The sequence below is a fragment of the Lissotriton helveticus genome, chromosome 9 (assembly GCF_964261635.1).
Source record: "Lissotriton helveticus chromosome 9, aLisHel1.1, whole genome shotgun sequence".
In the NCBI taxonomy this organism is placed as follows: Eukaryota; Metazoa; Chordata; class Amphibia; order Caudata; family Salamandridae; genus Lissotriton; species Lissotriton helveticus.
The window spans coordinates 523,689,943-523,711,881 of record NC_136070.1 but is presented as its reverse complement, the minus strand read 5'-3'; the positions used below and the strand labels follow the sequence as shown (position 1 = coordinate 523,711,881).

Here is a 21,939-nt window from a genome sequence, read left to right as displayed (position 1 = left end):
AGTTATGTCATAGACCTTTTTCATGTTTGATATGCTGAGTACTAGCATTTCATTGACAATTCATTGACTTATTTGTCAAGTTTTTATTATTTAGCTTGCCTATTGGCTTAAGACTCGATAAAGTACTTGGCTGTTTTATTTTTCTTTAGCATTAAATTTTCCTAGTTTTTAATGTTTTACCTTGCGGACCGTCCACATATAAACTTGCAATCTGCTCTCATGAGATGGCACTTCTATTATCTTATTCAGTTCGTTTCCGGATCATGGGGAGGTGTCATCTAGGTCCTGGATATCTTTACACCGTGTTAAGTTAGCATGGGCTCATTACCGGTTTAAACGCCATTTTTCCTTTTTTGCAACTTCTGCACACGACACTTAGTTGTTGCTTTAGCTTTCAACCTAGTAGTTCATCGTGGTTTACATGAGAATAATATGTTATTGCTCTACTATCTGCTTTGCTTGTTAAACTATATCTGTACAGCGAGTGCTGAAGTTTCAAGAACAACACGATACAGAATTGTTATGAGGTCTGATCTCCACGACTTCATACTCATAACATAAGTGCAACTTCTGCCAATTCTGGGCATGAGGCGGGTTTTATATTGCTTTGCCGAACACACATACACAACAGTTGATGCGGTTCACATGAAGAGAGAGCTGGTGTATGCTGATGTGATTCCTTCAAATCTAAGACACTAAAGTATGGGCACGCCCTAAACCAACACAAAGAGACCTTCTTAGCAAATAATTTAATATGTGTATTAGGGAGGGTGAGATATAAGCAGCCGCGGGGGGAGTTACGGTGAGGCAGGGAGGCGGGGAGGGGGAGAAGCAGGGTGGAGCCCTCTCCACCCTGCCCCTCCCCCTCCCCGCCTCCCTGCCCCACCGTAACTCCCTCCACGGCCCGTGGCTGCTTATAAGTGTTGCTAACTCTTATTCATTTACAGCATGTTAACATACTGTCACCATTCGCTTTTTATGTACTAGTAACTATGCTGGTAATTTTGCTACTGATAATATGTGTACTTGTATTATCTAAGATACTACGCCTGAGAAGACGGCATTAGTAAATAAACACTTCAAATACACATGTGTTCTTCTTAACTCCATGTTCTGGTTTCTAAGAAATATATAACGACCGACTGTTCATGAGTTCCACGTATCCTGAGGTACTATAATTTCATATTCTGGATTGTCTAAACATTGAGAGTTTGTTATATCCAATGTGACACTGTACCTAGCTTGCTAAGGGGTTTTTGATTACTAAGGTGAGTTTTGGGGCACCCTAATTCGCCGAGGTTCCAATCCTCTGTCCACAGTTCTGTGTGAGAACAGAAACCCTGCGACAGGGGCACCCCCGACCCTTGCTGGAGCTTCATCACACTTGCGATACAACTCCAGCAATGCGCCACCTTTACGGCACAGATACATCACGCATCTGTGCTGTTTTTGCCCCATGATGCGCCGCATTGTAAATGCAGCACACCATAGGTGACGGAACAGCGGCACAGAATGACTAACACATCCCTGGTGATGCGCCAGTCATCATAAATCTATCCCTATGCTTCTTATCTTGTTAGAGATGAACCGCCATATGTATCATCAAAGTTTTTTGCATTTCCTAAATAGCGAACTTTAACGAATAAATAGCGATTCTTTACCATTCCTAGTTTGCGATGAGCTATTTGCTAATTACAAATTACCCATTCATTTCCTTCATTTCCATAGGGCGGTTGGACTCACTTTTAGCTCGAACGGCTGAATGGATTTCCACGAAACTTGGCAAAATTGTAGGGACTGGTAGCCCGATGTGCCTTTGCTATGTCTCAAGATATATGCTCCAGTGGTTTTTACGAAAATTAACTTTGAAAAATATATATTGGGCTACATTGGCCTATATATATGTTGGAGCCCAAATGTAGCCCAATGAAGCCCAATGTAGCCCAATGTAGCCCAATGTAGCCCAAAGATGGCCGCCAGAGACGAAAAAAAACAAATGTAGCCCAAATATCAGCCAGATGTAGCCCAACTATAGCCCAGTGACAGAATGACCAATCAGCGTCGCAAACCTCCGTTACGCGAAGCGGAGCGCTGTTACAGATATATATCTTTTTTTGAACGTTAATTTCTCAAAATCCACTGGAGCACATATATTGAGACCTAGCAAAGGCACATCGGGCTACCAGTCCCTAATATTTTACCAAGTTTCGTGCAAATCCATTCAGCCGTTCGATTATTATTATTATTATTTTTTTTTGCCCCGCGGGGCCCTTTTAAAACCTCCACATCAAACCTAGGGGGTCAGCGAGGATCTACTATTCCCCCTTATGGTCATTTGCCCCTTCGCTTTCGCCTCCTCTTGTCTCTCGATCCTACCGAGAGACAAGATGGCGGCCGCTACGGACTGTTTGGAATGTTGACAGACGCCGGAGAACCAATCAGCTTCGCTTCACAAAGCTCCGTTGCGCGAAAAGTAGGCGTCCTGGAGCGCTGCCCGGTCCGCTGTTACAGATATATATCTTTTTTTAAACGTTAATTTCTCAAAATCCACTGTAGCACATATATTGAGACCTACAAAAGGCACATCGGGCTACCAGTCCCTACAATTTTGCCAAGTTTCATGCAAATCCATTCAGCCGTTCGGGCTAAAAGTGAGGCCAACCGCCCTATGGAAAACTCAATGTTAAAAACACGTTTTGGGACCCCCCTTTTTTCTCGGCCCCCCCTTGACGAACCCCCCCCAAATTTTCAAGGGCTGCTCAGAAACAAAATGTGCCATTTTCCTGAAAATTTCAGCCAATTCCGTCCACAAACGCCAAAGTTATTAGACAAAGGATTTTTTCTCTATGGGATTTTTGAAAATTCTAACTATATATACCTACTGGCGACCGCCAGTAGGTAATATGTAATTAATTAATATATATATATATATATATATATATATATATATATATATATATATATATATATATATATATATTCATTCTAATTTGCTTGGTTGTAGCCTCTTCCTGACTGCTGAAAGTACATGATGCAAATAGTGCAGTGTTTACATTGTTTGTGTAGGTACACATGACACAAGGTAGCGATTGCTGGCTGCTGTAAGCCTATTATGATTCAATAATGCACAGTTTACAGAATGTTTCTGTGGCTAAAGGAGGCACATGACAAACACTGCAGTGGCTGCTGCCCTGCTCTAAGCACATGATGCAAATAGTGCACTGTCTACATTCTGTGTGCCAACCCACAAACTTCACATGGTACAAATAGTGCTACAAAACATGTGACAGATAGTAGACTGCTAAGAATGTGTATGATTGCACTACAGATAAGCTACACACAGTGCAGCATTTACAGACTAATGCACCACTGTTTACAGGATTCATGTAAGTCTGACTGCACTAAATGCAACTAGTGCACTGTTTACAGACTGTCTGCCGGACTAAATAGCACAGGACTCAACTAGTGCCCTCTTTCAGACACTTGTTTTACTATTAAAAAAAACATGATATAAACAGTGCAGTGTTTAGAGCAGATGCATATCTACACTTGGCATATGATACAGAGTGGCATGATTACAACCTGGGTGTGGCTGCACCAGGCACATACAACAATGTCAAAAAGGCGGTTTGTGTGTCTGACTGGATTAAACTTATGATGCAAATACAGCATTATTTAGTTTGTATCAGGCACAAACCATGCATTGTTTACATTCTATGGTTGTGTGTTTGGCTGCACTATGCACATGATAAACATCTTGAATTGGTTATAGACTTGGGTGTGTACAACCAGTTTATCATGCGCTGCCAGTAACTCCCAGACACATTCAAAGTAGCTCACAGCCTTGAGCTCGTTTTTAAATAAGCACAAGGTTATATTTTCCTTTTAAAGTTAAGGGAAGGCTGTTTATTTTACTTTATTATCATCAGCCTGCAGATAGCAAGGCTTGATAATGAGCAGTCCTCACTCAGGTTTGTGACCCAGGCTGGGGCACTGAGGTGAATAACTGAAGCACAAAGGTATTTAACCCTTAAATAAAAGTCCTTGTTAACTCCGTATTGGAGCTGAACAAAATGATGTTTCTGAATGCTTTCAACTCTTCATTTTAATTTTCTCTCATTTCAAAGTGTCACATTTACAAACAGCAGGCTTCTTGCTCCCAGTGGCCAGTAGCCACTGTGCCATATTTATAACTGTATTGTTGCAGTAATGTTTTTAAATGAGGGGGAAATGTAAAGTACAGAAAACTTGTTTTATCCGTCCTCCTACTGGTGGGAAAAGCAGCTCCTCAGTGAGCAAAGGCTGCAAACTAAGGCGGCCGTCCCCAAGGCCAAGCGGGATGGGCAAGGGCCAGACCTGAAAGTCAGAAGGAGCCGAAGAATGAGGGACCTGCCGCTCTTACGACGAACACCTCTGCCTCAGGAAGGGCGGGGAGCCGCCCTTCGACGTGGGTGAAAAAGACACCACAAAGCGACCAGTCTCCGGGGAGGATGACACCAAAATACAGCCATCCTCCGGAGAAGGAGCCTCCGAAGACGAATCCGAGGTACGACTCCTGCGCGGAGCCGTAGAGTCCGCAGCCTGAGGCAGGTTGTCGGCACCATCCGACGTCGCCGGACAAGGTTCCTCCAAGTAGCCCCACACCGAAGACCGGAGCAGAGCGGAGCTGGAGTCGAACTGGCCCAGGGGCGGCGCCGACCCGTCCCCTGTCGAGGTAGGAATAAGACGGGCCTGGAGAGTGGCACGAAGCCCTCTGCCAGCCACGGCCCAGAATGAGGCATAGATCGCTTGGCAACCCATGAGGCGGTGCCAGGGACAATTCAACCTCGGACTCGCCCTCTGTCGAGGCAGCCGCCTGTGGGGAGGGACGAGAGGGGCCCGGAGAGGGACGAGGGGGCCGCACCCGACCCAGAGCAGGATTAAGAGGGTGCACCGACCCCTGTGGCTCTGCGCGGTCCAGCTGCTGCCAGCACCGTAGCGGCGTCACCTCGGCCTTATATAGGACCACCTTGTCAAAAGACCGAGAGGGGCTCGGGGATTCGACCCGAGCCCCGGCGACCTCCTGGGACACCACAGGGACTCCCACAGGAGTTTGCAGCGAGGCAGAGACGCCGTGCCCTGAAGGAGGTGCCCTGAAGGAGGTACCCCAGAGGAGCTGCTCCCCAACAGCACCACGTCCTCCGAGCCTGGATTCAAACCAGTTGGCGCCGGAGGGCCCTGCGCGAGGCGAGGGGTCCGCCGACGCCCCAGGAGGGGAAGACGCCAGCGAGGCCTGCAAAGCCGCCGCATGTCTCCATTTGGACTCTCGACGCCCAAACACTGGGAAACTGTGGATAGGACGACAGGCGGGGCCGCATCACCCGCGTAGAGTCCACGCCCCCAGCAGGCCGGAAACCAGCCCCCAGGGACAAACTGCGACATTTACCAACCAGGAAGCGACGCTCACGTGACATCGGAGAAGGGCGAGGATGACGGCCGTACCTGAAGCCGTCGGCCAAAGCAGACAGAGGGGAGGACGTCGACCTGGAGAGACACGCCGAGAAAAGTTCGGCTTCAACTATTGACAGGCCTCAAAGTCAGTGGTGCCGTGATCCTCCCCCCAAACATCACATACAAATGAGGTGCAGGTCCGTCGCCGACAACACGCCCACAAAACGTACAAGTTTTGAAGCCCGAAGGCATTTGCACACTGTACCACCAAAAGAAATGGGAGAAAAAAGGGCCCAAAACAGGCCGGATCTGCATTGCACGCGGAAAAGTAAAAAACTGAAGTAGGCGCACCAGGGAGGGTCTAATGTGACTTCGCTGAATTCACTTGCGCGGACGACGCCTGGGTGGAGGCACGTGATGTCGTCCCGGCACGCAGGAATGCTGTGGCAAAAAAAGTTTCCGGATCCAGTCTCACGCCTGGGGATATTCTACGTGAAGGAATCTGCGGCTAGTAAACTATCAGATGAGCGCATTAGAATTGGTGATGCACCATTGGATTGCAACACCCCTTTGCATTTTCCTCCCCATTAGGTCCATTCTCCTGTTCTCCTTGTCTGGAGGTGGTCCTGTATTTGTGGGTATATTGGCCCTCTTCCTAGCCGCAGATGTTATTATTGAATCCGGCGGTACTGATCCCCTAATATACATGGGGTCCTTTAGAAGAATGTTTGTATTTTTTCTCAGTCCTTGGAGTTACTGCTTGACACCTAGCAGTTCCTTGAAGGCCTCCGTCCCCTGGTCCAGCACACTTGGGAGAATGGGTAGGAACTCTCTTCTCGTCTGGGATGGGAACAATGTTTCCAACAGGAAGCAAGATTGAGGCTTCTCCTCCTCTAGCTGCGCTCCATACATGTCGGCAGCCCTCTTAATGACCTGGTTATAGATTCCTACGCCGTGCGGCGGCGAAGGCCTCAGGATTCTACTCCCTCTTCCGGGCATTCGACGTCGAGATCCTACCATTGCAGGTCCTGCGCCTCAGAGGATGTCGAGCCCTGATAAGTTTGTTAGTGTTCCTCACTTTCGGCATCGCTGTAATACAGGTGTCCCTCGACTGGTTCTGGTGTTGTCTGTGGTTGAGGTCCTTGACGCACCTTTGGGCTTTGGCGGAATAGTGTACTGTTTTATTTTTTCGTCAAAGTCCCTCTTGCGTTGCAAGATACTTGCCATTTCGGCCTAGAGTTTTTCCTTTTCTTCTCCATCTCGGACGCGAGCTTGTCCTCGAGAGTTTCGGCCTTTCTCTTCACGGTTGTCGAAGTCGTAGCCGCTTTCAACCCTTCATTTTTCTACGTCAAAGAGTCCCTTTCGAGATTGCTCTTTGATGCCTTTGCCTTATCTTGTGTTTTCGCCATCTGGGAGTCCTTGTTTAAGGAACCAACAGGCTGTTTGTCCTTGGATGCAGTTGCGGATGCCTAGTGTTTCGACAGCAATGCTCCTTTCCAGTATCAGTGGAGTGCCTGGATATCGACAACTCTTACCTCCTTCAGTGTTTACTTTTCGACCTCAACGACTGCGGCGTCCTCCAGTGATGCGGTCCTCTTCTCCACTGGAGAGGCCCAAATCTCGGAGCAATGGGGGTGCCCCCTGCCTGTTGTATTTTGCCCTTCTTTGCCTCTCTTACTCCGAGCGTCTTCGGAGTGAATGCCGTGCAGGCATTGCAGTCCTCGCTTCGGTGGTCGAGCGGCAGGCAGAGATTACAAACTGGGTGTTGGTCCTTCTGCGCGTACTTGTGGTGGCAGTTGGTGCAGAATTTAAAGGGTGTTATGTCCATCACCACGCCCAGGGAGCCCACTGTGTGTGCATTCTCTGTAGAAATGTCTTAGTTCTCGATGTTTTTCTTATCTTCGTCCCAGTTATGCGACTCGTCGTCCGGTATGTTCTAAGGTGATTTTTCGATTTTCCTGTTTTCCGTGGATTCTTCTCTCCAAAGTTGTGGAGCTCCTTCACTGACGATCCAGATTCAACGGCGGGAAAAAAGAATCTGAAGATGACGACAAAAGGTGGGAGCTTCCGGAGGAAGAGTATCGACGTCACAGATAGGGCACCAAATGGTGGTATGTCGGCACCCACCTGGGCCACGGGGGGAAAAAATTGAAATACAACAATTCCGGACCCAATCACTAGATGGCAGAATAATGTACAGCATAGTGAATCCAGAAAGATTCACGCTGCAAAACCACTGCGTTGTAAGCAATAGAAATAGTCACATCTGATAAACATAAAAAGACAATTACACACACAGGTCTTCCGTTCTCTATAAAGGCAACAAATTAAATTCCACTTTTCTTTTAAAAGGAAGTCAATTATAACCCGATGCAGAGGATAGAAGGGGATGATCAATCATTGTGGATAATTGAAAAAAATAGAGATAGGCAGTAGTTTCAAAATGACACCTTCATCCCTTCTCTTGTTGCTTCTTTGTCAATCCTTTGCACAGTGCTCAGGTACTCATTGTTGCGCTCCAAGTACCATACCTTTGTATCTGCAAGTTTTTGCTCATGAGTTTTTCTTGAATCGTCCTTTATTCTCCAAATTTCTCGATCCCTCTCACTGTTGCTACTCTTCATTTTCTCACCCCTGGCATATTTCAGATAGTGTTTTTATAGGCATAATCGCACAGTAACAGTCACTACCTGAGAAACCTTGGGAATTGATCGAACAGAAGCTAATTGAGTGAAAAGAGAAGTAAACAACCTAAAGACATCTAAAGTGAATTTGAGTTACCTATCAGCACATGATTAGGATTTTACTTCATTGTAAAAGAAGTTTGTGAAACACTTAATTTAGGGCCCAGGAAGACTGTAACAAAGATGCATTAGAGTTAAAGTTCTCAGGAGCAAAAATGTGAAGAACAGACACCCTGAAAACACCACATACCATTCCCTAACAATATTCTACATTCTTAATTGACAGCAAGTGTATTGATCTTGGCTACATTAATGGTAACAATTCTAGTGGATTCATCTGTCCTACAACAATGCTTCTCTCAATGTATCAACTAAAACCCAACCCAGTAAGACACAAAATACACTTACCATGTCCCTCTGAAACTCCCACATGCTGATTCTGTTGCTGCAAAATTCCCTCTTTCAGGGCTCCATACCACACATCATTCATCTAATTTGGGTTAAGGGTAGTTGTAAAAAGATTAATATGCGCTTTTACACACATTCTTCTAGTCTGCACATTTGGTTTCATGCTAAAGTGGCAGCTTATGTTTTACTGAACTGAAAAAAACAAATTATAGAGAAATGAGCCTGTTAAAATTACTACCTCATTCCGATTTTTGAATTTCGAGTTTTCTAGGATAGCTACAAAGTCACAGGAATCTTCCAGGGCCAGTGACTTCAGTGGAGATACTACAATACAGAAGGAAAAGTTACTTGGCTATAACCCTCGTTCTCCTCCAGGGGAATCTTCAATAAAGTAATAAGCAACACTTCCTCCTTCCCGGAGGAGTGAACAAAGACAGTTTCTTAAATACAATGGATCCTTTATATGCATAAAAAGGAACATACATACTGTCTGTGATGAGACATACGTGGAGGCCAGTTTCATGAGCAGAGTTTCCAGCCTTTGTAGGCTGTAAAGTACCTGGCTACATTACCCTGGATTTCTCTTTATAAAAGAAAAAGAAAAAAAAAAAAAGGTTTATTAAACCCTTTTTCTTGTCACTCTTCTTTACTTCACAGCATTTTAAAGTTGCTAATTGGCATCTTTCATGTGTTTTAAATAAATGAAACAAAATCTGGCCGTTACAGCCTACTCGTCGAGGCACAATACTATTTATAAACCATATTACTGCAGAATCATGGCCGTAACAGGCAATTAAGTTCTAGAATAAGGTGGTTAACTGTCACAACTATGATCTAAAGCTGACCAGCAGAAATAAATAACATTTAGGTATTATTTACGCACACATCATTCTAGCTGGTATTCTAAGTCAACGCAATTTGACAGTTAGAAACATTGTTTTTCTATATAGGTCTTAAGTAAATAATGAACAGTAACGCCACTGGAATCATCAACCGGTTTCGTTTTAATGTACATATCTAAAACTCGTGTATCCTAATGTGGCTAAAGAAGTGGCTCTTAACTCATTTACACTGCAATATATTAGGCCTCGATATAATGCGGTTTACTTCCAGTGTAAATGAAAAAAATATATACACATTTTACTGGTAAATAATTTTATTGCAAGGTGGTCCTTCAAAAACAATTTAAGCGACATGTACATAAAAACAGGAGGCCCCTGGAGTTTTGGAGTTCAGAATTATAAAGACAAGTCAAGCAGCATCTTCAGAACTAAATAATACATGTAAATGTTACATGTTGTCATCATCAGAGTCATCCTCTTCTTCTAAAGACTCCTGTAAAACAAAACATGAAATATTAAGTGTGCAAATAAACATGAAATATTCAACCAAATGCATGAGTGGGGCTAGAGAGAATACTTAATTCACCTTGTAGTCTCAATGAATGACAACCTTTTCAATATTTGACAGCTATAAAGATCTGAATTTTGTTCTGCAATGTGCATTTCCATTTCATTTCATGTCAGCATGTATAAAAATATGTATTTGAAGTGCCTAAACAGAATTCATACCGGATTTTACAGAAAACTACTGCACAAAAATTACGTAGTGAGAAATAACTGCATACCTATACCTCGCATTATTTCTGGAGCATGGTCTTTCTTGGGTTCTGGCTTGACAGTGGAGCGGTCTGTAGTACGTACTATTACTATTTCTTCAAAATATTCCCAGTGTGCTTTAGCTCTACCCAGAGGACTACTTCGGTCACTACATGCTATTGGCTATCGGGTGTATCAATCTTCTTCAGGACTACTCGCTTTGCAATGAATAAGAAATTATTTTACATCTTAAAATTGAATGGGATCATCACACATATGTATCGCGTAGATGCATTCCATACAGGAAATTACTTTTTGCATTGTATTTTCAATGGACCAGGCTTTTTTTAAAACAAATATTTAAGTCAGGTCTCAAAATGCATGCAAGAACTCTTAGCTATGTACTGCACTGATGTCTCCCACTAGTACTGAACGTTTCTGCTACCCCTAACCAGCTAGCCTCTTTTTGTCCTTCAACGCATTCAAAGAATAAGTTACTTACCTTCAGTAAAGCCTTATCTGGTAAAGACCATCTAGCTGCAATTTCCTTACCGTAGAATATTCTTCAGGCGTCCGACTGGATCCGTAAACTTTTGACAAACAGTACCCCTGCACGCCGGTAGGTGGAGGTGGTGGTGGTGTTGTCCTTTGCGTGGGGGTCATCCGCACCAGGAATTACGTGTAGAGTGCATATATAGATGTCACCCCAGCACGCTGATATCAGTTTCTTTAAAGGACTTTCCACGGCAGAAGCGTGGACCCATGAGGAACACTGACACCTGGTGTGTCAAACTAGGGCTCTTAAAATGGTTAAACCCTTTACACTACAATACGTTCGCAGAGCAGGGGGTTGGGAGGGTCTGTAAGAAACCTGTGGCTAGATAAAGTCTAAAAGGTAAATAACTTGTTAGTCTGATAAAGACTTCAAGCCGCAGATTCCTTATCTTCGAATAGATACCAAAGCAATACCTCCCCAGAGGTGCGGCTGAGATACGGATTAGACAAAAAGTCCTGAAGGACCAAATGGGCAACTTGACAGTCACGCCAGACCTGACTGTAGGCAGTAGTGTTTAGTAAACTTGTGCAAAGAAGACCACTTTGCTGCCTGACAGATATCCAGGACAGGAACTCCATGAGCTAATGCAGTGGTTGCAGCTTTGGTTCTGGTAGAGTGGGCATGCGAACCCTCAAAGAGGGGGCGCTTTTTGGCCAGTGCGTAGCAGAGTTCGATGCAGTGCCCTATCCATCGCAAGATGAACCACTTCTGTACCGCCTTCCCTTTCTTGATGACATACTAAGAGTTGATCATCCACTCACAAGTACGATCAAGGTTTAACTTCAATGCTCTTTTTCTGTCCAACCAGTGGAATCTCTCCTCATCTTTCGAGGGGTGAGGCTGAGCATAAAAAGGTAGGCCGGGTGATGAATTGGCCTACGTGGAAAGGAGTTCCCACCTTCAGTAAAAAGTATGCTCATGTCCGAAGGACCAGATTGTCTGGGAGAAAGAAAGGTATGGAGGACTTGCTGACCGTGCCTCTAACTCACTGACACTCCTGGAAGAGGTTATCACCATTAGAATGCCCATTTTTAAGGTGAGAAGTCCAAGTGGGAAGTGGTGGAGTGGCTCAAAGGAAGCGCACCTCAGAAATTTAAAAAGCGTATTTAGATCCCACTAGGGCATAATAAAAGGCACTGGTGGGAACATATGCTGGAAACCTTTCAGTAACCTATTAACAATAGGGGATTTGAAAAGGGATGGCTGGTCTGACAACCACAGAAATGCCGAAATGGCAGAAAAATAACCTTTTAATGTGCCTAAAGCAGAGCCCTTCTGGCCCAAAGAAAGAATAAACTGAATAACTTGAGAAAAGGGTACAGAAGAACCTGAAAAAGGGTGCAGATGGAGGATCAACATGTTTATCTGAACACCATACCACAAACTTGCCCCAATACTAGGCCGTATACCCTCCTGGTGGAGAGACGCCTAGCTGCCTGAACAACATTGCAGACTTCGAGAGGAACGTTGAACGTTGTCAATTGTTACCGCTCAATCTTCATGCATGAAGGCGAAGCGTTTTCAGGTTTGGGTGTAGAACCCTGCCCTGTTGCTGCAACAGAAGTTCTTCAAGAAGAGGCAGCCTGATCGGAGGACTCTTGTTCATACTTAACAGCTTGGGACACCAGACTCTCCTTTTTGAAGCCACAAGAATAACTTGGCCTGGTCGTTCCTAATCTCCTTGAGAACTTTGGGCAGGAGTGGTGTTGGCAGAAAGGCAGAAAGGAGGCCGGCGCTCACCTCAAGGCCAAAAGGGTCTCTGAGCGACAAGTGCCTTGGAAACTCTAGCGCGCAAAACCTCTGACATTGTGCATCTTCTAACAAAGGCTCTCTTCATTCTTCAAAGAGGCCTATTGGCATCTCTGGATGGAGACGCCATTCATGATCTGCTAGGCATCGATGACGGAGTTAGTCTACTCAGGCGTTCAGAGAGCCTGCCAAGTGTTGACCCACTAGGGATATGCCCTGGTGTTCAAGCCATGTCCAGAGGAGCAGTGCCTCTTGACAAAGGGTCCACGACCCCAGCCCACCCAGTTTTTTGCTGTAGCACAGGGAGGTGGTGTTATCCGTGAACACCTGTACCAGCCTTCCCCTGATTGAAGGAAGAAAGGCTTTCAATACCAAAGCTCTAAAATGTTGATTTGGAGCCAAGATTCCTCCAGAGACCAAATTCCTCTGACCTCCATCTCTCCCAGATTGCCCCTCCACTCCATCCCAGGAGTGACCTATCTGTCACTAGTCAGCTCTGGTTGGGGAAGGGAGAGGGGTTTGCTGCAGACTTTGTCTTCTTGTGGGACTTACCGGATATTCCTGATGACATCAATTGCGACGATGATTGCCAGGAGCAGCTCCTTGAATGAACTGAGGACCTTTTATAGCAACCCCCTTATAGTCTAGATTCAGACGTCCGAGTTCTCATTCTTGTGTTAGGTGGGTGAGAGCAGAGAGGTGATTATGTGTGTGCTTTACATTTTTCTTTCTGTCCTTTATGTAACAGTGTCTATGAATTACTATATAGTACAGTTTGTATCAGAGAGGAGAAGACGCATCCCTGCTGCCATTTCATTAAAATATAATCTTAAGCAATACAAACGTATAGCTCCATCTGAATAAAAATCTCAGTGCATTTGCGGCATACAGTAAAATATGCAATGCAAAAGTTGGTGTTTTTTTCAGGTAATGATCATTTCACTCTTGTGGGTAATGACAACCAAACATCTTAATTTAAATATGCCCTTGAGGCCCTTTATCCCTTTCACAGTCTTCCGCAACTGTTTCTCAATATTCTACTGTCAATTAAGAGACATGATGATGCACAAGCTCATTCAATCGCAGGCACTGTATCGGTTTTCTACAGTAGGTTATGTAAGGAATATGCTACTTACCAGTATGCATCTGTTCTTGGCATGTAGGGCTGCTGACATTCATATCTGTGCATAGATCGCCGCCTAGTGTTGGGTCCGGATGATTGCACATTGTTGTCCTGGAAGAGTCTTCGAAGTATCACGAGATAGGTGGCTCCTCCTTCGGACTACAGTGCGCCTGGGCATCCTCTCCATCCCCAGATTGTTTTTCGCCATTGTGGCAGAGATGGAGTATAGTACAGTAAGAGATGACCATGAAAAGAGTGAATGCTGCAGCTGCGACAGGCACCGGGGAGGCGGGCGGGCGATATGAATGTCAGCAGCCCTACATGCCAAGAACAGATGCATACTGGTAAGTAGCATATTCCGTTCGAGGCATGTGGGCTGCTGAATTCATATCTGTGCATAGAATGTATAGCAGTATCCCCCTCAGCGGTGGCTGCCTGTGTCAGCTGCAGCAGTCTGAAAAAGAGTTTTGATTACAGCCTGTCCTACAGCAGCTTGCTGTTTTGAGTGTACATCTACACAGTACTGTTTTGTAAATGTATGTGTAGTTGACCATGTGGCTGCTCTACAAATTTCGTGTAAAGGAATGTTTCCCAGGAAAGCCATGGATGCCCCTAGTTTGCGTGTGGAATGCGCCCTAGGGGGAACTGTTAAGGTGCGTTTTGCTTTTAAATAACATATCTGAATGCACTTAACAATCCATCTGGCTATACCTGATTTTGAAATAGGGTTGCCTTTGTGTTGTGGTGAGAAAGCTACAAACAACTGTTTTGTCTTTCGAAACGCCTTAGTTCTATCTATATAGTATAGCAGAGCTCTTTTGACGTTTAGAGTATGCAAGGCCCTTTCAGCCACTGTCTGTGGGTTTTGAAAGAACACAGGCAGCTCTATTGTTTGATTTATATGGAAATGGGATACCACCTTTGGCATGAATTTAGGGTTTGTTCTGAGAACTACTCTATTTGCATGTACTTGTATGAATGGCTCTTGAATAGTTAGGGCTTGCAGCTCACTAACTCTTCGAAGTGAAGTAATGGCAATAAGGAAAGCCACCTTCCAAGTAAGAAATTGTAGTTCGCATGAGTGTAGTGGCTCAAAAGGTGGTCCCATAAGTCTGGTTAAAACTATGTTTAGATTCCTGACTGGTGAAGGTGGGTGTCTTGGTGGAATTACACGTTTAAGTCCCTCCATGAATGCTTTAATTGCTGGCACTCTAAATAGAGAAAGGTGTTGCCTGTTTTGAAGATATGCTGCTAACGCAGCTAGATGTATTCTGATGGACGAGTAGGCTAAATTGCAACGTTGTAGGTGCAAGAGATAGCAAATGATGTTTTGTGTAGAAGCATCTAGTGGGTTTATGTCATTGTTACTGCAGTAAATAACGAAACGTTTCCACTTTGCTGCATAACATGCCCTGGTAGTGGCTCTTCTTGCCTCTTTGATAATATTCATGCAGTCTGGAGGCAAGTTGAGATATCCAAACTCTAGGATTTCAGGAGCCAGATCGCCAGGTTCAGCTGTTGTGGGTCTGGGTGTTGGATTTCGCCATGGCTCTGAGTTAGAAGACTAGGTGCGAGTTGCCGTCTTTGATGAGGCACCACTGACAGTTCTGGGAACGTTGTGTATCATGGTTGCCTCGCCCATGTGGGAGCAACTAGGATTAGCGTCAGCGAATGTTGGCGCATTTTGCGTGCCACTAGCGGCATTAGTGGAGCTGGGGGAAAAGCGTACGCAAATTTGCCTGACCAGTTCATCCATATCGCATTGCCCTGAGACTGCGGATGTGGGAACCTGGCGGCAAAGTACTGGCATTTTGCGTTTTCGCTTGTGGCAAACAGATCTATCTCCGGTTGTCCCCACTCCGGAAGAATGGTTGGAGCACTTTGGGGTGGATCTCCCATTCGTGCATCTGTTGACTGTGCCTGCTGAGCAGGTCGGCTACTTGATTGTCCTTGCCTGGGAGGTGTTCTGCTACGAGAAACATGTTCCTCTGAATGGCCCACTTCCACACTGTCTGAGCTAGGTGCGACAGCTGTGGGGAGTGTGTTCCTCCCTGTTTTTGAATATAATACATAGCTGTCATGTTGTCCGTCCGCATCAACACTGCTTTGTTGCATAAGTGTGTCTTGAATGCTTTTAGGGCTACAAAAATTGCCATCAACTCCAGGAGGTTGATATGCATCTTCTTTTGTTGTGTAGTCCAGAGTTTCTGGACTGTGTAATGTAGGACGTGGGCTCCCCAGCCTAACAGGGATGCGTCCGTTGTTAACACTATTTGTGAGACAGGCTCCTGGAACAGTCGTCCTTTGCAAAGGTTTTGTGGATTCCACCAATGCAGAGAGTTGTATGCAGGACTGGTCACCAACACTAGGTCTCTTAATTGTCCTTGAGCCTGGTTCCACTGCCTTGCTAGGCATTCTTGGAGCGGACGCATGTGTAGCCCGGCATGAGGGACTATGAAGATGCACGAGGCCATCATGCCCATCAGTTGCATAAACACTCGAGCCAGTAATAAGTGTTGTGGTTTGAACCTTTGTATTAGTGTTTGCATTCCGTTGACTCGTGCTGCGTTCGGATATGCTTTTGCTGCCAGTATATCTACTGTCGCTCCCAGGTATTGCTGGACGTGGGAGGGTTGCAGGTGTGACTTTGGGTAATTTAGCGAGAAACCGAGACTGTGCAGGAGATGAATTGTTTGTGACGTGTGGCTGGCACATTGCTGGGCCGATGGCGCTTGTATTAGCCAATCGTCCACATATGGATACACATGAATGTGTTGTCTCCTGAGATGCGCCGCCACTTTCGCTAGGCATTTGGTGAACACCAGTGGAGCTGTTGTTACACCGAATGGCAGGACTTTGAACTGGTAGTGTTGTTCTTGAATAGTAAACCTGAGATACTTTCTGTGAGCAGGATGTATTGGTATATGAAAGTATGCGTCTTTGAGGTCTAGAGTTGCTAAGAAGTCTCCCTGGCGAAGCAGTGGTAGGACTTGTTGGAGAGTAATCATATGAAAATGCTCTGATAAAATGTACAGGTTGAGGGGCCTGAGGTCCAGTATTGGTCTGAGAGACCCGTCCATTTTTGGAATAAGGAAGTATAGGGAGTATACTCCTGTTCCTTGATGTTGGAGTGGGACTGGTTCTATGGCCCCCTTTTGTAGCATACTGATGACCTCCTGCTGGAGTAATGTTATATGTTCCTGCGACATTGGACGGTGCATGGGTGGTATGTTGGGAGGTGTTGACTTGAGTTCTAGGCAAAAGCCATGTTGGATCATTTGCCTGACCCACTTGCCTGTAGTGATGTTTAACCAGACTGGCAGAAAATCTTGAAGTCTTCCCCTGACCGGTGTTATATGGTCTGGGGGTAGTGCCAAGAAGTCACTGTTTGGTGTTAGTGGAGGATCGGTTGGCATTGCCTCCACGACCTCTGCCCTTGGTATTATTTCCTCTGTATCCACCCCTATTTGCGTTTTTTTTGTATGTAGTTTGCGTATTTGTTTTGTAGGTGGAGGATTGCTGCGATGTGTGGCCTCGCGCACCTCCTCTATAATTGGAGCGACGAAAGGAGCTTCTGTGTTGTTGTGACTGCAGAGCTCCCATGGACTTCGCAGTTTCAGTGTCCTTTTTCATTTTGTCCAAAATTGTGTCAACTGCTGGACCAAACAAAAAATCTGGATTTATGGGCTAGTTAAGAATTGTTGTTTGTACTTCATTCTTAAAGCCAGATATGCAAAGCCATGCGTGCCTTCTAAGTAGTACGCTTGTGTTTATAGATCTGGAAGCTGTATCTGCCGCGTCTAGAGCACACTTAATTGAGGGATTGGTGATGTGCTTCCCCTCTTGTATAAGTTAATCTGCCTGGTCTTTGTAAGGCTCAGGTAAGTGTTGGAGAAGTCCCTCCAGGCTGTCATAGTGGGCCCGGTCATACCTGGCCAGCGTATTGGCTATTCTCCAGGAGTTGGCTGCTTGAGCTGCTACTCTTTTGCCTGACGCCTCTAAGATCTTTGACTCCTTATCAGGAGGAGCAGCCTCTCCAGTAGTTTGTGAATTAGCACGCTTCCGTGCGTTGGATACCACTAAGGAGTCTAGAGGGAGTTGGCCTTTTATGTATTTAGGGTCTATTGGTGCAGCCCTATACTTTTTCTCTATTCTAAGGTTTATGACACGTGCCCTAGCAGTGTCCTTGAAAATGCCATTTGTGTGTTTGAAGACGCCTTTCAACATGGGGAGTGTTTTAACACTTCTGTCTGATGTTGTCAGGGTATCAAATAGAAAGTCCTCTTCTATTGCATCAGAGTGCATATCTACATTATGGTAGCTTGCTGCTCTATCTATTAGAGTTAAAACCCACTGTGTCTTCAGTGGGTGATGGTTTAGCTGGGTATACTGTAGGGTCTGTAATGGGTAGAGCTCCCTCAGTGTCCGGTTCACCTCCCCCCCATGAGTTGGGGTCTTCATATGGGTTTTGTGGATAGGATATCCAAACCCCATATCTGCATCCTGATCTTCATCTGGGTTGCAGGTGAGTATGGGGCATATGGAGTAGTAGGCATAGCTGGAGAGATATGTTGGAAAAGAACAGGAGAGGTAGCACAGTCTCTCTTTTTCTTGAGTGGGATTGTAGAAAAGTCTGCAGTAGGTAGAGGTCTTTTCTTTTTTGTGTAAACAGTCACTTTCCCGTTTTTTGGGTCAATATATAGTTTTGACTCGTCTTCTGTGGAGGGGTCTGGATGGATAATCTCTTCTTCCACAGTCTTTGGCCTTGGCGTCGTAGGTTTTGGTTTACCTTTTTCGGTTCGATGCCTTTAATGGGTTCGACCGTTTTTGGTGGTTGGATCGGTTTTTTGATGTTTTTCGACCGGTTTTGTCGGTCCGACGTCTTTTACAGGCTTCACCACCTTCTTCGGGCCGAGCGTTTGTCGGTTCGGCAGCGTTTTTAGGTGGTAGGGGTGTCTTCGGCTTTGGCTCGATGCCCCTTTTCGGATCGATGGGCTTCGGCACGACCGATTTGCTTTGGTCCACCTTAGGTTTCACTTTCGGTTCAACACTTGTCTTGGGCGTAGGCCTTTTGCTCTCGTCGACCGTTTTTTTCCCCTTGTCGATAATTGAGCCTGATTTGCTTGATTCGACGTGCCTTGGTTTGGAAGTCGACTCGACGTTCTTTTGTTTGGGAGTCGACTCGACGGGCTTTGGCTTCGAGCTCGACTCGACGGCTTTTGGCTTCGAGGTCGACTCGCCGGCTTTTGGCTTCGAGCTCGACGGCTTTTAGCTTTGCGCTCAACTCGACAGCCTTTGGCTTCGAAGGTTTTATTGTAACTGAGGCCTTCGGGTCGGCGCCCTTCGGCTTTGTCACCTTCGGTTCGACAAAGTTCGGTCCGAAGACTGTATTGTCGATGAGTTTCTGTTTCGATGGAACCGGTGTTGTCTGTCGTGTCTCAGAAGGCTCTATTTGTATGTTCTTAGCCGGGCGATATGGCGGGCTATAGAACCAGTGTGTCGATCTTGGCTAAGGCCTGCTGGCGATGCCTCGACCTGAGTCTCTGATATCGGTGTAGTGTCTATATGGGGCGGTGTACTCACGGTTCCCCTCGTCGTCGTCTGAGTCGTCTTCGACAGCTACGATGTCTTGATCCTATTCCTCGAGATCGACGATATGTTCTTCCTCGTCAAGGTAATATTTGGAGTCGTGCTCAGAGTATTGTTCCTCTTGATCCGAGTCTTCGGCGCTACCTTGGTCCGCCTCATCGTCGAAGATATTCTCGGAGTCTGGTGCCGACCTCTGCATTTCTTGCCTCGCCGCCCGTCGATTCCGGATCGTCTTTTTGGACCGGAACTGGGCACAAGCTAGGCAACTATCTTCATTGTGATCTGGAGATAGACATTTGTTGCACACTGGATGCTCATCTGTGTGCGGGAACTTCGAGTTGCACTGCGGGCAGTATTTAAATGGACTTCGTTCCATCGACGGCTGGTCCACGTGGCGTCGAGAAGGCCTAACGACCCGATTCGACCGGAGTGCAACAGATGTTAAAGAAGTGTATCGGTACTGAGCGCTTAACAGTACAGACGGATCCAAAGGCCGTTTGGCCTTTAGAAAAGTTTTTGATGATTCCGAACTTGGAGTGCTGAAAAGTACATCCGAACCCAATGGCGGAAAAAAATCTGGGGATGGAGAGGATGCCCATGCGCACTGTAGTCCGAAGGAGGAGCCACCTATCTCGTGATACTTCGAAGACTCTTCCAGGACAACAATGTGCAATCATCCGGACTCCACATGTGCCCCAGATTGCTTTGAGCAGAGTCCAGGAAGTGGTAAGGAGACAGACTAGTGCTGTCTCTTCCCACGACAAAAAGTTGTTTAAAAAACGATTTTCACTTTGTGTTTACTGTCTATGCCTGTGGTTGTTACAGTTAAAAATTGTAGTTTTATCCTACCTGTAATTGCATATTTTATCACCTGTGTTGTGTTTTAAATGTGTGGTTTTCCCTGCCCATGATTGCCTTCATTTAGTGTGTTGAATTGTGGGATTTGCAGTCCAACCTCTGTAGTTTGTCCCTCTAATTCCTTGGTGACAAATCTGTTTTCCCTCCAAATTTCTCCTTTGCTCTGTGCTTAGGCCTGTGTGCTCAAACAGTGCACCCCCCGCCACCATTTTGTGTTCACAAGCCAGTGAGGCCAGCCCCCCTGCCCCCCCCCTAGCTACAGGGATTTTCTACATCAGAGGGTGCTTCTGTGAGCTGTATTTACTGGGGCCTGTGCACTTCGTTTTTTGGCCAGCAGGGGGAGTAAAGCTTTATTCAAACAGTATTGTTAGATTTCGAGTTAGTGAAGCCTTTACCTGCTGAAGTCCAAAGTTGTGGATTGAGCCTGTCTGTCTCCTAGGAGATTCTGAACAGGAGCAAGCAGCTTCCAACTCCCTGGCCAGCAAACCTTGTCTGAGGTTGCTGGGACCTTATATGGTGTGCTGGTGGTTGGCACATGTGTACACTGATTGGTGGTTGTATCTGGTGTTTCTATTGGGTTAGGGTTAATGTCCTCATTGGTTGGGTATTTGAGGGTTCTGACTGGTTTCTCGGTCTGTGATTCAATCATTGCAGGGTTGGGACTAGGGCTAGGGTTCGGATTTCTATAGGAAGTAGGGACTAGGGCTTCCTAGGTTATTGGTTGTTGGGAGTAGGGTGGGACTAGGGCTAGGGTTAGACCTTCAATTGGAAGTAGCTATTTAGTGCTTCTGGTGTGATTGGTTGTTGGACCAGGTGTGGGACTAAGAGTAGGGTTAGGCTTGCTATTGGAAGTAGGGACTAGGGCTACCTGTACCATTGGCTGCTTGGACTTGGAATGGGACTAGTGGTAGGGCTAGCGCCTTTACTGGACGTAGAGATCAGGGTTTTTGAACTGATTGGGTGCTTGGACTAGGGTTAAGATTGGCTGCAAGGTCCTGGTCTCCTATTGGTTCTAGAAGTTAGGGCTAATGTTGTGATTGGATAATGTTAGGGCTAGGGTTCCCATTGGCTGAAGGGGTCACCTGATTACTAGGGCTACAAAAAAGGCCAGGCTTAGGGCGTCTCAGCCCGGGCATCGAGGCCAAGGGTGGAGAGGACAAGGGTAGTTGCCTGTTTGGACCTGTTCGAGACTGATCGGGACTAGGGACAGAAATGCTGCCCTTTTTCTCATTAAAAAAAAAACCCTTCACTCTTTTATCCCTCCACTATCCTTTTTTTCTATAAAAATTAACAGACTAACATGTTCACTTCTCAAATTCCATGTTCCATATTCAACTATACTAATATACTGCCCAAATAACTGAATGACATATCTACTACTCAAATTACTTCATATTTATACTATACTAATTTTCAACACTAATCCTTTATGGGTTCCGGAGTGGCGTGCTACTCGCCAAAAAGCGCTTCAACACCCATCAAGGGTAACAAGTGCTATATGAATGAAAATCTTTCTTCTCCTTTTATCCATCCGCTATCCTTCTCACTCCAAGTAACAGACTAATATACACCACTGAAATTACCTCATATTTCATCTATCCTTCTGCTATAATTCCAAATCCAAATAACTGACTAACCTATCCACCACTTAAAATGTACTTGCATGTTTCACTATACTAATTCAACACTAATCCTCTGTGGGTCCCGGAGTAGCGTGCTACCCGCCGAAAAAGCGCTTCGACGCCTCGTCAGGGGTAGTAAGCGCTATATAAATGCAATTACAATACAATACAACACTAGGCGGCGATCTATGCACAGATATGAATTCAGCAGCCCACATGCCTCGAACACAGAATTGTATTGCCAGCAGTAAATCCTCATAAAAACCATCTGAGATAAGGTTCTTTCATGCCCTGATGCCGAGTACTCCGCCAATGAGTGTCT

At 45.7% G+C, this 21,939-nt stretch overlaps 1 protein-coding gene across 1 annotated transcript in view; it reads right to left on the bottom strand.

The window, feature by feature from the left end:
• Positions 1 to 9,660: 9,660 nt before the first annotated feature.
• The window catches only part of PSMA3 (proteasome 20S subunit alpha 3), a 143,583-nt gene continuing 131,304 nt past the window's right edge, over positions 9,661 to 21,939 (bottom strand). Inside the window, exon 11 of the mRNA XM_078660373.1 lies at positions 9,661 to 9,857. Within this exon, the coding sequence (XP_078516499.1) occupies positions 9,813 to 9,857 (45 nt within the window). The 3' untranslated portion in view covers positions 9,661 to 9,812. The remainder of the gene's footprint in view (positions 9,858 to 21,939) is intronic.